The sequence below is a fragment of the Cynara cardunculus genome, assembly GCF_001531365.2.
Source record: "Cynara cardunculus var. scolymus isolate 2C chromosome LG 14, CcrdV1, whole genome shotgun sequence".
In the NCBI taxonomy this organism is placed as follows: domain Eukaryota; kingdom Viridiplantae; phylum Streptophyta; class Magnoliopsida; order Asterales; family Asteraceae; genus Cynara; species Cynara cardunculus.
The window spans coordinates 183,872-198,986 of record NC_037541.1 but is presented as its reverse complement, the minus strand read 5'-3'; the positions used below and the strand labels follow the sequence as shown (position 1 = coordinate 198,986).

At 36.1% G+C, this 15,115-nt stretch overlaps 2 protein-coding genes across 2 annotated transcripts; one reads left to right on the top strand and one right to left on the bottom strand.

Annotated features, from left to right (window-relative positions):
* Nucleotides 1–1,307: 1,307 nt before the first annotated feature.
* On the bottom strand, nucleotides 1,308–3,026 carry LOC112526629 (15.4 kDa class V heat shock protein). The gene is made up of 2 exons (XM_025136991.1): nucleotides 2,699–3,026; nucleotides 1,308–1,717 (listed from the first exon to the last, which is right to left on the bottom strand). Exons 1-2 carry the CDS (start codon nucleotides 2,835–2,837, stop codon nucleotides 1,440–1,442), a joined length of 417 nt encoding a protein of 138 aa, XP_024992759.1. The 5' UTR covers nucleotides 2,838–3,026; the 3' UTR covers nucleotides 1,308–1,439.
* A 6,839-nt stretch (nucleotides 3,027–9,865) lies between these two features.
* On the top strand, nucleotides 9,866–14,163 carry LOC112526335. The gene is made up of 6 exons (XM_025136599.1): nucleotides 9,866–10,098; nucleotides 11,854–11,995; nucleotides 12,340–12,441; nucleotides 13,282–13,355; nucleotides 13,440–13,560; nucleotides 13,777–14,163. The coding sequence occupies exons 1-5, from the start codon at nucleotides 9,921–9,923 to the stop codon at nucleotides 13,541–13,543; spliced, it is 600 nt and encodes a 199-aa protein (XP_024992367.1). The 5' UTR covers nucleotides 9,866–9,920; the 3' UTR covers nucleotides 13,544–13,560; nucleotides 13,777–14,163.
* Nucleotides 14,164–15,115: the final 952 nt, after the last annotated feature.

The following is a 15,115-nucleotide window of genomic DNA, read 5'->3' as shown; positions in this document are numbered from 1 at the left end:
ATGTTTTGTGAACGATGATCCATATATATATATATTGTTGTAGTTAACTCGTTAAGCTCTATAACTTGTCTTTGTCCAATAATCATAGCAGCTGTAACTGTTTATAATCGGTTTCGTAACAGGTCACTAAGGGGACTGTTTGACAGTTGCTGAATGATTTGGTGCATAATGATTAAGTGGTCAGAATGATTAAGAGGCTCTCATGATATAGTTCAAAATGAAATATAATTGTTTGGTAACTGTTTAGAATAAAATTAAGGCGCTGAATGGTTAAGGGAGGCCTATGATACAAAATCATTTAGAGGGTTTTGGAACCATTAACAGGTAAACTCGTTTTTTGCCAAACAAGATTCACTTTTTAACGATTCAGAGTCTGCCTCTTAATGAAACTATTAAGAGGTAAACAAACAACCCCTAAGATAGGGTGCTTTTAACTTGATTTTTATGTTTTAGGTATTCGAGAAAAAGGACAAAATGGTAACCTTTTTAAGGGTAACGTAGCTTAATTGTTAAGATCTTGGGTATGCTCTTGGTGGTCACCAATTCGAGTCCTTTTGAGACCATTGGAGTTTGTCTGACTGTTAAATTCAGGGTTTAGTAGGATTAGTCGAAATGTGCACAAGTTGGTCTGAACACCTACAATTGTCCAAAAAAACCAAAAATGGATCATGACTTGTTTGGTGAATAAGACAGAAAAAACGGTAACCGTTCTTGGACCAAACATTCTTACCGGTACCTGATAACCGATCCAACTTCAGAAAAAACATAATTCGTTGGGCTTTTAGTAACCGGGATTGAGCCTTTTCTAACTTATCCTAACTGGCACTCCCCCGTCTCAAAATAAGTATCTACATTTTTATTTTAGTTTGTTTCAAAATAAGTTATATTTTGAAAAATAAATGTTTACTTTCTCATTCTACCCTTAATAATGTAATAATCGTTAAGGGTAAAATTGTCATTTAGTTAATTAAAAAAATGTAATATTTTTATAAGTTTTTCATATATGGAATAAACGTGTTCTTTTAACGGGAAAGATAAGTTTGATTTTTTTTGACTTTCTGTATAAAGCTCCCCCAGAAGCTTACAGAATAAGTCACTTTCTATCATTAAGCCACTACCGAACAATCATATATAATTGTCCAAATAAATTGTGATTAAATTCGTTAAGCTGCTAACAAACAAACAAACCCCCTACTTACATTCATTTGCATTCATATATTATATTATATTGCATCAATATTCTTACATTTTCCTTATGTTTATTTGATAACATTATTATATAAACTCTACATCTAAGGAGTATTTTGTAAACCACAAAATCTTGAAAACATATTCCTCCAAAAACAATGTTTTACACTATTTTTGAATCCAAATAAGCCTTGAAACTATCAAATCAAATACCAAATATCTTATGGTGTAATAAGCTTCCGGACATCGATTCAGGCAGCCCGAGCGAGAACTTCGGTTTGGACCGCCGACAGATCGGCTGGCTCGATATAGAAACCCCTTCGAACAAAAAGCCGTGGCACAGTAACCGTCAGAACACCATTCTCGTAACAAGCAGAAATCCCGTTGACATCAATGGTATCGGGCAGCCTGAACTTTTTCATAAAAGTCCGACCACCGGCGGTTGTCACTGTATCATCGGCTGATTCGGTACGAATAATAAGGTACCTCGAGTCCTCAACTTCCACACAGATATCCTCTTTCCTCACACCTGAAATCCAAAATTAACCGATTTTTAATAAGAAATCTTGAAACTCGAAACTAGTTCAACTCACAAAAGACCGGGCCCCGAGAGGGTTGCTCAGGGTCACTAGCGATTTTCCCGGCTATTAGCTCATGGGTCTTATAACCATAAGGGTTGTAGCACAGTGGTTGAGGTCCAGGGGATGTGGTGGAATATCCCATCTGCCCTTGGGTTCAATTCTAAGCGTCCACAACAATTACGACCACCAAGTTTATCAGGGCTGATGTCTTACGGTCGCAATTTACCGGGATTAGTTTAGGCATAGTCCATTAGTCTAGGACACCCTTCCAGAAAAAAGAAGAGTAAATTATGTTTTTCGTTCTTGAGGTTTGTTAAAAATTACGATTTTCATCCCTGTAGTTTATAAACTGCGATTTTCGTCCATGGACTAATTCCTACAAGGACCACAATAGTAAGAAATTGTAAACCATAGACACCAAAACAAAAATAAATTGTAAATGATAAGAACGAAAATCACAATTTTTAACAAAGCACAGGAACGAAAACCGTAATTTACTAAAAAGAAAACTTAATGGTCTTGTGGGTTTTGTCAAGATGAGAGCAAGATGGCCCAGATACCCATGGTTACATAAAGAAACGACAAAAATCTTCATTTTTTAATAGAAAAGCTTCTAACATGGCTGAAAGAAGCAAATGAAGGGTGATCACAGTGCAACAAGACTCCCTTTTCTTTTAGTAACAAGAAATCTTGATCCGAGTCTTTTCTATTCGTTTCATCCTTTTCGGGCTAGGTTTCTTTTTGCAAGCCGGGGGTTTTACGAAAACAACCGTTCCACTCTCTAGGATAAGGGTCAGGTCTGTGTCCATTTCACCCATCCCAGACTTGAGTCTTTTCTACTGGGTTCGTTTGGTTTGGTAACAAGAAATCTTGATTGTATAAAGCACATTCCTTTAAGAGCTAATAACATCAAGAAAACGAATAGGTACCGGGGATGTCGGCCGAATAAATGTGGGATTCGGGGGTTTCGGTCCAATGAACGTAGTTTTCCGGGATAAAGGGGTAGGGAAAGAGGAGAGGGGAGGTGAAGAAAGAGTGCCAAGAAGGGTGGAATGTTGAGAACTCCATTTTTCTTCCTCCTCTTTTGCAGAAAAGAAGGTTTCTTGGCAAAGAACCAAGATATGAGAATTGAGACCAAGAGAAAGAATCAAAAGGGAAGAATGAAGAGGGAGATGGTTGGATGGTTTGAGACTGATTATAAAAGCAAGAAAATGGGTGGTGGGTGATGATGGGTTTGTAAGCACATGCAAAAATGATTGGAGTCTTGGAATTTTTAGAAGAGAAAACATTAAACACAAACCCTATCCATTCAAGATATTGCTTCTTTATTGATCTCTCAGAATTTGAGGCTCTAAATGAGATATTTTCTTGTGGGTGAAATGACATATCTACCCTCAATATATTTCATGGCCTCCAAGATTCATTGTCCATGGGCACCCACAGTATCACATCCTCATCAAACCACTAAAATGTCAGTTTCCTATTTCCAACCAGATAATTCATTAGTTTACACATATTTTAATGTAAGCAGTTATGTAAAATGAGATGATTTCCAAAAGGTGTAAGGTTATGATATAAAAACACAATTACAATGTTATGTTTATCCACCCTAAGGGTGGTGCTTGATTGGTTTGAGCTTGACTCCAAAGTTCAAAAGTACCAGGAGGTTCCAGGTTCAAATCCAAGGAGGAATAAAAATCCCCTTGTGGCCACGGAGGTTGAAATGCGGTGACTCCAGGCTATCTGCAAAGCAGATGGTCGCCCTGAGATTAGTCGACTCGCATAGCAGATTGGATATCCAGGTTAATAAAAAAAATGTTATGCTTATCCTTGACCATCTAATGTCAAAGTTTGATAAGCTAAATCTTATATAGTGAACCCTAAAGGGTAGTTGAGAACCACAAAAAATTTGAGATGCTAAGAACCTGTATAATCATTAAGATGCAGCCATAGGGTCGTCCGCACACTTTTGTAGCCGTTAATGTAAAATCACGTCATTTTATACGTGATTTGGCTATTTTCTTATTTTTTTTAAATAAGTACTATTCTCGTATGAACTTACCTCTAATCATTTGATTCACTGATGTATATACGTTAATGAATTTTAGTGAAGTATGCGTCAATGCATATATACTTGCAAGCTTAGTAGATATGCATTGATGAATATATCCATTGACGAGATACATATTTTTTTGATAGTGTATATGCATCAATGAATATACAAATTCTTGAATTCTTTGGGGTTATTACAAGAACCTGATCCTAAACCCTAAATATTAAATAATAAATCTTACACACTAAATATTTTTTCTGGAGGTTGTAAGGCCACTTTAAACACCATTATGTCTTCCTCAACACCGAGCTTATTTTTTGAACTTATTAGAAATGTTGGAATGGCTTTGCTTTTACGCTTTCACTTTGTTCTTATTAAAATATGTTCGTAAACAATACCTAGAAGGTCTTAATCGGTTGATTATCTAGTCGAATTACTTCTCCCTACATCTATTAGTGAACCTTCACTCCAGGGAATATGAAACTAGAAATATTCTTGTTATTGTTTCTCTGAATTCTATAAAAAGTATAACATTCATACTTGATAAACTTGAGTCGGGATACCGTCCAACATTAGGAATATACGAATTTGTACGTAGATGATGCATTTTGTATTCTAAATATAGACATTAAACCAACAATTAAACCCTTAAACTGAAATTACAAACTTTTGCAAAGATTACAATTAGAAGTTCTCGAAAGAAGGCTAATGTTTTAAAAGAGTAGAACATAGACCAATCGTTTCATGTAGGCTCGGTTCGACTAGTCAAACGAGTTGGCTTGGCTTGGCTTGGCTTGGCTTGATTTAGGCCTACAGGTTCACCAAGATTTTTGTCAAGCCAAGTTGATCATCTTGTAGAGTGTACATATACATGCACCATAGCATGCTCAGAAATGTATATAAGATCATCTAATTCCAATAATAAGAAGAAATCACCAAAAGGTTTTTGGTATCCTCTAGTAGTATTTGGTGCATTGGTTAGGGTGCGTTTGGTAAGCGGGACGCAGAGACATCAACATTACGGAGAACAAAATAAAAACTTGTGCCATGTGCGGCGCAACTTTAGACAGGAACATGAGCATGAGCGAACTGAGTTGGAGAAAAATGCAATTTTTTGTCCCTTCAAAATAGGTGGAATAAAAATAAGGGAGATGGGAAAATATTAGTAAACTATCATGCCAAACTAAAACTCTAAAACGTTGCTTAATTCTTTTACCTGCCTACTTCACCTTTGCGTAACAAACCAAGTTAAATTGGAAAAAATGTGGAAGAAAAAGTGGCATAATTGGGAAAAAGTGGAAAAAACCCCTCGAGCTTATTGAAACGCTACTTTAAGCAACATTTCAAAAAAGTTGGTTATAAGCTAGTTTATGGCTTACCAAAAAGGGGTTTTTCGATAAAACAACCCCCCGAACAAAAACCTTCTCAATCTATACAGATTAATCCACACAAACATATTTACCCATACAGGATTTGATGGAAAACCAGCCAAACAGCCACTTCTCGGTTAGCACTTACCAAATTTGAGTTGGCAAACGACCCCAAAACATGGATCAATAATGAGAAAAGGAAGGACATAAGGGTATGTTTGTTAACGGCTTATGAGCTTAATGGGATTCACAACTTATTCCATTAGCTATATATAACTGTTTTGTAACGACTTAATGATATATAAAGTGGCTTATTCAGTAAGCTTCCAGTGGGAACTTTATGCAGAAACCAAGTTTTTCTCCCAACCTGTCCTCACAATTAAAGAACACAATGTTTCCATCTATGAAAAAACCCTCTCAATCTATAAAGACAGATTAATCCAAGCAATGACGGTATCTGGGGAATACGCATGGGCTAACTTTGTGAAGTGCTGCATATATGTTTCCTCGAGCCATATTTTCTAAACCAAAAGATTCTCTTCAAGCAAATATCTCATATGGGTTTCATACTTATAGGAATTTATTCTACAACCAATACAGGGCTCAATGGATCTATTTTATAAATAATCTCTTATGGATTTATTGCACAAACCACTTTATACTTACATGACTTAATGGAAAACCAACCAAACAGACCCTTAAAAATAAACATCATACTGTATATAAGGAGGAATAACTGGTACAAGAAACTAGATGAAGTGGCATACCTGAATCTTGAATTAAAGATATATGCTCTTCTGTGACTTCAGTTTTATGTATTGGCTCCAAACACAAAACCATTGCTATAGGAAGGAAGATCAGTAGATAAACCATAATTCCTCACCGGAGAACGGAAAGGATTGGGCGTAACAGGATGGGTAATCTGCAATCCAACACTACGAAGAACTTGTTTCGCCTTTCCGCACGATGTTTCAGATCGATCAGTGAAGAATGCTGGTATTCCCTTCAATTTTATCAACTCAAGAGCTCCAATCCAACTAGAATAACTCTCAAATCCACAATTCAAACTGATAACCAAATGGGGCACAGGCAAGAATGATGCTTCCTCTTGGTAAATCCCCCTTACGATGTTCACACGCACTCTGCTCCAAATTCCCGAAGTTGTTCCGGACAAATTTGTCGGAACTCCGGGCCCGACCATCACGATTTGAACGTTTCCCATCCCGTTGAGTATATGACTTATCTCCGTGAATGCTGGCATCCAATCTAGTTCATCTTCGGGCCCAATGTAATGAAGAATAACTTCTTTACCTTTGAGTAACAGATTCCTGGAAGTGATACTTATTGAAGTTAGTATGTAATAAACTGTTAAAGGGTGTGAAAGGATATCGGCAACAGGGCTTGATAATGGCAGTGATCGGAGGTTGTAGTACTCCGGCCAGCCGGAGATTAGGAATGGGTTTGAGTTCGAAATCTCGTTTCTTGGATGATTCAAAAGCGAGTCGTGTGGATATTCATCGTCATGTAAACCTCCCCAAGAATCCGAAAGTTTGTCAGTTGTGGGGAGTAAACCGAAAGGACAGTGAGAATAACACGGGCATTTTCTCCTCCACATACCCTTTCGATGGACACCGTTTCCGAGCGTTTCGAGCCATTTGCAGGGATGTTCATTGTTACACGGGAAAGTGAAGATGTTAATCGCTAGCTCGTCTTCTCTTTCCATCATGGCTTTATAGAGCCCGCAATCGCCTTTATGAGATTCCTTCCAATGTTGCTTTTGGCAGAGCGAACCACAATAGATTATACCGTGACAATGGTCACAATACGTTATATGTTCGCCGGAAACTTCTTTCTCGCATCGAACACACTGTCTTAAACTGCCTGTCAACCTCACATCGAAAAAAGTCTCCTCATTTGCGAATTCGGAATGTTTAGTAGGGGTTGACCCGGCACTTGAGTTCACTTTTTCCGTATAACCTTGACCAGGTGGGTGTGATACTGTAACAGCAACAAGATCATTACCCTTCGACATTTCAGCAGGCCACTGAACATCAACGGTTTCAATGAACGGTTCAAAGTGAATGAATTTTGACCATTTCGGACTGTCTTGATCTTGCTGAAGCAAAGGGTGCACTAAAGAAACAGTTTTCATAACTCCATACATGAATCTAAGCTCTTCGATCGTGGGATTTCTACATTGAAGCTCACCAGATGAATTGCAACGGCAAACATCAAGAACAGGGAAACGATCAGCGCCAGAACTCTCCAACGATAAAGATTTGATCATTTTCTTGTGGGAAAGAAACATCAATGATTCAAGCTCGTATGTTGCCCTCATTAGCTCAACACTCGGAACACGAATAGTTTCTCTAGTACCCAACATCTTTTTTGCATCATTCTCTGATCTAAACATGTATAATGCCAGATCCCCACCATCCCCACCGATGAACTGAATACAAGGAAAAGGCTGTTTCTTTCCGGTCCAATCTGAATCTTTCCCGACTCTAAGACCAAAAAGATGATCCGGGCGCAATCGTTTCCATGGATCGGTTCTATAAAGAGCAGCTGCAGCTTTATAAAGAGACTTGATGAAAGAATGGGTGATGTTTTCGACATTCATCAAACAAGTTCCTGATCCAGGACCAAGTCCCGGGCCAGAACCGAACTGTTCTCGATATCTTGCGAACAATGTCTTCAAATGGCTATCCATGATCAAATCTCTTGAATGCTTTCAAACCCTAAAACCTAAGTCAACAAAGACGGATTGAAGGAATTAGGTTTTAGACAAATATAGTGAATCTTTAATCAAACATACTTCATGTCAGCTATAAAATATTGTTTGGTAGTGGCTTAATATATAGAAATTGGCTTATTTTGTAAGCTTCTAGTATCAAAAATCCCTTACAAACAAAAACCTTCCCGAGCTATACAGACAGAACAGGACTTAATGCAAAACGAACCAAACAACCCCTAATTGATCTTTCCAATTGAATCAAATCAATAATGAATTAAGAGATTAACATAGCCACATATGGAAAACTAATTTATTCAAACTGCTTCATATTTCTCAAAGTGATCAAAGAAAAAGCTTAAAATTACCCATAAACAATGTAAGAACCCTAAAACCTTACTGGATGTAATAATGTGGCAGCACAGTGATGAACAAACCTAGTCAGATGCAGCCATGGGCACTTCGAATCCCTTCGGGTTTCTTTCAGATAGCCAATTCGAAATGATCTAAAGCAAATAACCCAACATTTTTATGTCAACTTTGTTTCTTTAAATTACTAAAAGCACTGAGTTCCTGAAATGACGATGAATATTTTTAGGGGGAAGAGAATATTAGCAATTTGTAACTGAATCAAGAAAATGCGACCAAATATTCAACGGAATTACATGTATACACACACATAAATTACAGAGATTTAGTGAAGATGAAAGATACAACTTTGCAGATCAGTTATTTGATGTAATGCCCAAATGAAATCAAAGAGATTTACTTGTAGTGGGAAACAATGGAGCTTCAATCCAGAATCTTGATCACCAACATACGAAAGAGAACGATTCCCACAGTTGGCCAGTGTCGGTAAGATGGATCCAACTCAAATCAGATAGTGGGTTCAGTCCAAGAGAGTATGGAGTGTGGTATTATTTTGATTTTTATTTTCAATTTTGATCATATATGGTTTCGGTTTCTGTTTCGGTTTCGGGTTTCGGTTGTTTAAATCAGAGTCGTGAGTTAAACCAAAGATTGTCGGGTTTATACATTTTGATGGTTACGAAATGTGAAACCGATAGTTTGACTTTATCTAGGATTTGATCGTTGTGATTTACAGTCGTCTCGGTATTGTTTTTCGACAATTATGTGTCTAATATTTTATTAAAATAACATGTACGTATATGTATGTATATATTATGTCTCAAAAGGTAGGATGGCTATTTCCATGAAAACCAGATTTCTGAAAATAATAAGGTAAATTGCATGAAAAATAATGTATTTTAACTTGATTTCTTATTTATGTAACGTACTTTCAAAACTTTCATTTTGGTACCTAAGATGTAAAATTATAAACATTCAAGTACTCAGGTAACCGGTTGAAAAGATAAGTAAAAAGTGGAAAGTACTATAATACCCTTGATTTGACGGAGTCTGGTTTAATTGTGTTAGAGTAAGAGACTCAATTCATAACAAAAATGAACCACTGTAATAATATATGTAATTATTTCGTTCGAGGGATCTAATCTATGATTTTCAGATGCGGAAAATTGCATAAAAAAATAACGTACTTTAACTTAATTTCTATTTTGGATAACATACTTTCAGAACTTCCATTTTGTACCTAAGATGTAAAGTTTTAAACATTTAAGTACCCGAGTAACCAGTTGAACCATTAACCGGTTATCATGCGGATGTGACGAATGATGTGGTATCTAAATCGGTATTATTTGCTAACGTGGTTAGTGACATATATTTTTTAATATAAAATTAATCTTCAACCAGTTATCTGTATACTTAAATATTTAAAATTTTATATTTTATGTACCAAAATGAAAATTTTAAAAATACGTTACAAGATTAAAGTTAAAATACTTTACTTTTCGGAAAAAGACAAAATTTACTTTTTTTTTATTTCGTTTTGAAAAAAAAGTATTTGATCGCTTGGCAAACCTCATATTTTCAAAGGTTATATCGAAACCCTAGGTTGATCGCTTTGAAATCTTCCAAAAATGGCTGAAATTTCTAGAAAGATTGATGTAGACAAGCTGATTTCATACAGCGATGATCTAGTTCAGTTGTTAAAGGACGAAAAAGACATCAACGATTTGAATCATTGCGTTGAAAAAACCGACGCACTCCGGTCTCGTTGCCGTTCAGATCATGCCGTAGTTCAGAGCTCACTTGAAGGTAATGATACCTTTTTTCACTTGGTGGACTTTTTTCTGCTTTATTACTGCTCCCCTGGTACGAAAGAGATGCATATTTTGAATACCAAACGGTTTACATTTCAACTAAATTTATTCGTGCTCAATTTGAAATGTTCTGTTGATGAATTGTTGGTAAAACGATTTCGATTTTGTGGATACACACGCACACTCACTATTACTCAGTCTTTTTGAGTTCGTGGACTAAGATTGATTGAATGCCTATGTTTTCTGGTTTTTTTAAACTATTAACCCATTTCAAAAACAAAACTTAGGGTTTGTTTGGACTTGTTTAAACTGATTTTTTAGTTTTGAGGGTTTAGGTGTAAATGAATTCTGATTTTCTGATTATTTAGCATCAAAACGATAAGATTTGGAGAAGGTGAGAAGTTGTAAGAAAGCTGATCGAGATAAATGTAACATTTTCTGTTTGTGAACCAAACCAAAGAACATAGTAAATCCCATCGAAAGTAGGATAAGGAAGAGGTGGATGTACGCAGACCTTACCTCCACCGCTAGGATCGAGTGGCTGTTTCTGTGAAGACGCTGGCATGTGCCTGATGCAAGGTTTGTGCAAACAAGTATTAAGATAGGTAATATATCTGGTAATCAGGAAAATAAGTGTGTGCACAAGCAGACAATGTAATAAGGTAAAATTTTCTGTCTTTAGCTTCAATCGACTGATTTGAATTTTAATTCCTCCATTTGGAATAATCAAAAGCACCTCCAAACACCACCTCTTAATTTCCAAGTATCAGAACGCTCTTCTTTGTCATGGTAGAAGGGTAACTTAACATTTGAATAATGGTTAATCTCATCCACTATTTGCACCTGGAGTCCATCCAATTTTTAGGAGAATTAGGGATTACAAAGTTTAAATATAACTGTCAGTCTATAGGATTCATATCAATTTTGGTATATTAGTCCGTTTGACATCAAGCTGTATCTCTTTGTTCTGGCTGGTGGTAGTAATCGACAATATCTTTGAATGTTCTCCAGCTTTATATCGATGATTGTAGTATTTATAATGATCTCCGAATTTACCAACATTAAGAAAGTTGAATGATTTGTTCTCAAAGACTGAATTGAGGCTATTACCATAGATGACATGTATGGAGGTGTTGGTGTTTTGACACTACTACGCTTTCTCTGACTGATCTTTTCTTCCTTTATGTTCAATTCCTCTTAACAAATGCAATCATACCTAGGGGCCTTTTACGAAACACTTACCAGGTAAGCACTTACGGATAAGAGTCAACACTCTCACTTGTCTTATTAGGTGACATTCTCGGCCGTCAAAATGGATTGTTGGTAAGAGTCTTTTACCCGGTAAGCGCTTACCAGGTAAAGGTCTTCTTTCTCACTTATTGGGAAATATTCTTGGTCCTTGCTATGCCTCTTACCGTGTAAGATTCTTGGTCCTTACTCGATAAATGTTTGGTAAATGGCCCCCTAGTCTCTGAAAATATCTTCTATTCTTTGGTAGTGTTACATGTGTGTGCAACGAGACTAGTGATTTGCAGAACAATTGTGGCCCTCTCGTAGTAATTTCTTATAGTCTGCCTCAACCACTACTAATAGGGTAAGAACAGGATGTGCTGGACCTTGTATTCTTTTGATATTTTTCTGTCTTGATCATTTTACGTTTAGATGGTTGAGATGCATACTCTTTGAAAATTTTAGATTGAAAATTAAGTTGGTCTTGGTATTATGAATTAGAATATTTTCTTCATGACAGATTATATAAAAAAGATAGACCTATGCAAGCAAAAAACAGAAGCTGCAAGGGCCGAAGTTGCTTCAGATGCAGAGGTTGATTTGCTTCAAAAAGAATTGGATGAGGAGCTTCAAAAAGAGACGTTGCTTCAAGAGGAGCTTAGATAAGTATTTAGTTACTCTCTCCATCCCAAAATAAATGTCCACAATGAAAAAGGCGCATAGTTTTAGGAGTATGTAATTATAACACTTTTTAATTAACAAAAAGACAAATTTACCCTTAATTTTAGACGGAGAAATTTTCTCCATCTCATAATTAAGGGAAAGGTAGAATGGGAAAGTAAATATTTACTTTGAAAGTGGACACTTATTTGGGACAAACTAAAATAGTAATGTAGACACTTATTTTGCTGAGTACTAACGTTCTATTTTTTGAATTAGATAAGTATTTAGTTAGTGAAGATCTTTGGTGGTTTGATTATTGATTGTTTGCCATTGTTATCAACACAGCCATAACCAATCAAATTAAAGATCTTGAAGAGCAAAGGAGTACCATTGAAGAGAGAAGGCAGGTTCTAAAGAAGCTCAAACAAGATGAAGTAAAAGCACAGTAAGTCCATAGACAAACTAGATCAGAAAGTTGATGAATCCCTAAAAATTATCACCTTTATGTTAAAAAGGCATCCGTACAAGAAAAATAAATATTAAACGGTGCCGTTAAAATAATACCAAAAAATCCAACATACCCAACTGTTTTATATACTAATAGTGCAACTTATCTTTATCTTGATCAAATTGTGCTTAAATAACCATTTTTGTTCTAGAAGGGATCTTGCTACTAGGATATTTCTTAGGGCCCTTTTGGTTTGACGGAATGTTTTTGAGGGATTTGGATTTCGTGGAAGGATTTGGAATCTTTGGTGTGTGTGGTTTCTAGGATTTTGGGATGGAATTGAATTCCATTCTTTATAAATAATTTATAAAAATAAATAATTCTAAAAACAGTTGTATTACCTTCTATTAGTTGATTATTACAAAACGAGTGCCTTTAACATATTCTAAAACATTATTATAATATACAAACAAATCCTATGAAATCCCATGAAATACCAACTACCCCATGGGATTTCTAAATCCATTGTTTGTGGGATTTCATTAACATTCCAGACTTTCCTTTAAACTAAACGTGGGATTGGAATGGAATCCAATTCCAAATCCTGTAAACCAAACGGGCCCTTAGGTTACTCTTTTGCTGGTCACCTGAATGCATAGGTTAACCTGACGCAAAACACCATGTTCCTGTAACTCGTTTTCCATTTGATTTTCTTCTCTAGATCCACGTGGCTCTCATTTTTCATATTGTCGTTATTGAGGGATGTTTTAGGTATTTGACTAATAGTCAAACATGTCATATATTTCAATTGTATCGCATTCTTTTTCATTTCTGCAGAATGACGCTTTCAATGTATGCATCTGTAACAAGAATCATCCCAGACTTGAATGATAAGTCCAAGATATCTGGGCGTATCCTTTTGTCGTATTTATTTACTGGATTCTAGTTTACCATCTTCCTTTTCCATTTGCGATTCTTTAATTCACCAATCACAGATATCGTTGATAAAGAGAAGAAAATGGTTGAAAAATTAGAGGTGAATTCCGAGGAGATGGGTGATTTTGATGCATGTAATGCAAGCTGGAAGATGGTAACTTGACGATAAAAGATTGAGAAGTAAGTCGATTTGATTATAAAAACGAGTGAATTTTGATATCTATTCGTGTTTCGTTATGTTTCACAAATATGACTTGGTGTTTACAAATCATGCATTGTTTTGAAAACACTGAGCGAGTTGTATACATCCGCTTGATTTTGATTGAATGTTTTATGATGTAAACTCTTGAACCGGGTGTGAAGCTGATTTGTATTGTTTGTCGACATATATATCAGGATCTGGATTATGTATCATTAACAGTGCTAGTGGAAGTAAGCGTTGACAGGTAATTTTGTTGGCCGACATGGTGTCTTTGACTATCATATCATGTGGAACAAAAGATTAGTTCAAGATAGTAGTCGTGGATCTCATCAATATTTTAGGTTGTATTTTTTTCCTTGCACAAGCTGGGGGTCTTCATAGAAGCAGCCGCTCTATCCTACTTGGTAAGATGTTAGGTCTACGTTCATTTCACCCCTGCCAAACCCTACTTTCGTGTGGGTTTTACTGGGTCGATTTGGTTTGGTTTGGTTTTTTTTTTCTTGGATGGAAGTTGTATCATTTTGTTTACTTCTAAGTTGCTAAAATGGTTTGATAAGAGGATTGATGTAATGAACCCTTGTTTTTTTTTTTTTTTACACAAATGACTTTTGAGTTTATCACTCAACAAACATTTTCCATGTAAATGTAACGGAAAAATGTATCGTCAAAATGCAACAAAGTTTGATGTAGTTGTTATTCAGTGTAACGAAGGGTTTTTTCCTTTGTTATTTAGTTAAGACCGGCGAACTTGAAGTATGGTTACTCAATCATTGTAACAAGTTTCTAACCAGCTGATCTTGTAATATCTTATGATAAAATTGGCATCGATGTCATTATATATTAAAAGATCAACATGCTACTGTAACCAACGCAAGCATGTATGGAGTGTTGATGTGGCTCTTGGAATGCATCTTGAGGGTACGATCTTTTTATAATGATTGTGATCGCACGTGGGTCTCCGGTTTCAATTCGGGTGGGGTTGTTTAAAACGGAAATGGTGAGTTGGATAGAAGATCGTTGTGTCAGTGGTTGGTTCGATTCAATCTGCGATTTTGATGGTATTGGCTTGCGATTGTTTTTGATTGTCGATGACAGTATGGATATGAAATCGAGGATGCAAATTGCAAGCCAGTGTTCTTCCTGGTAATCATGATATCTGACATTTTATTAAAAATAGCATGCAAGTTATATGTGCATAGAGTTGGGATTATAAGAGAACAATCTTTAATGAGAATATTTATGAGTTTTTGGACGACCCTTTTTTTTATCTAATGGCTCTAACAGATGTTTGTCTACGTTTATCTGATGGCTCACAAATGAACCTTCATCCAGTGGCTCACCAAAAACCCATATCATCGTCACCTTCAGCTTTAGTCACTTTCAGTTACTTTCACATATCTTCGGTTACCTTCTAATGCATAAAAATGTTAAAAGTTTCAGGGGCTGTTTGGCAGTTGCTGAATGATTTAGTTCAGAATAGTTAAGAGGTTAGAATGGCTAAGAGGATCAGAATGGTTAAGTGCTGAATGAAAC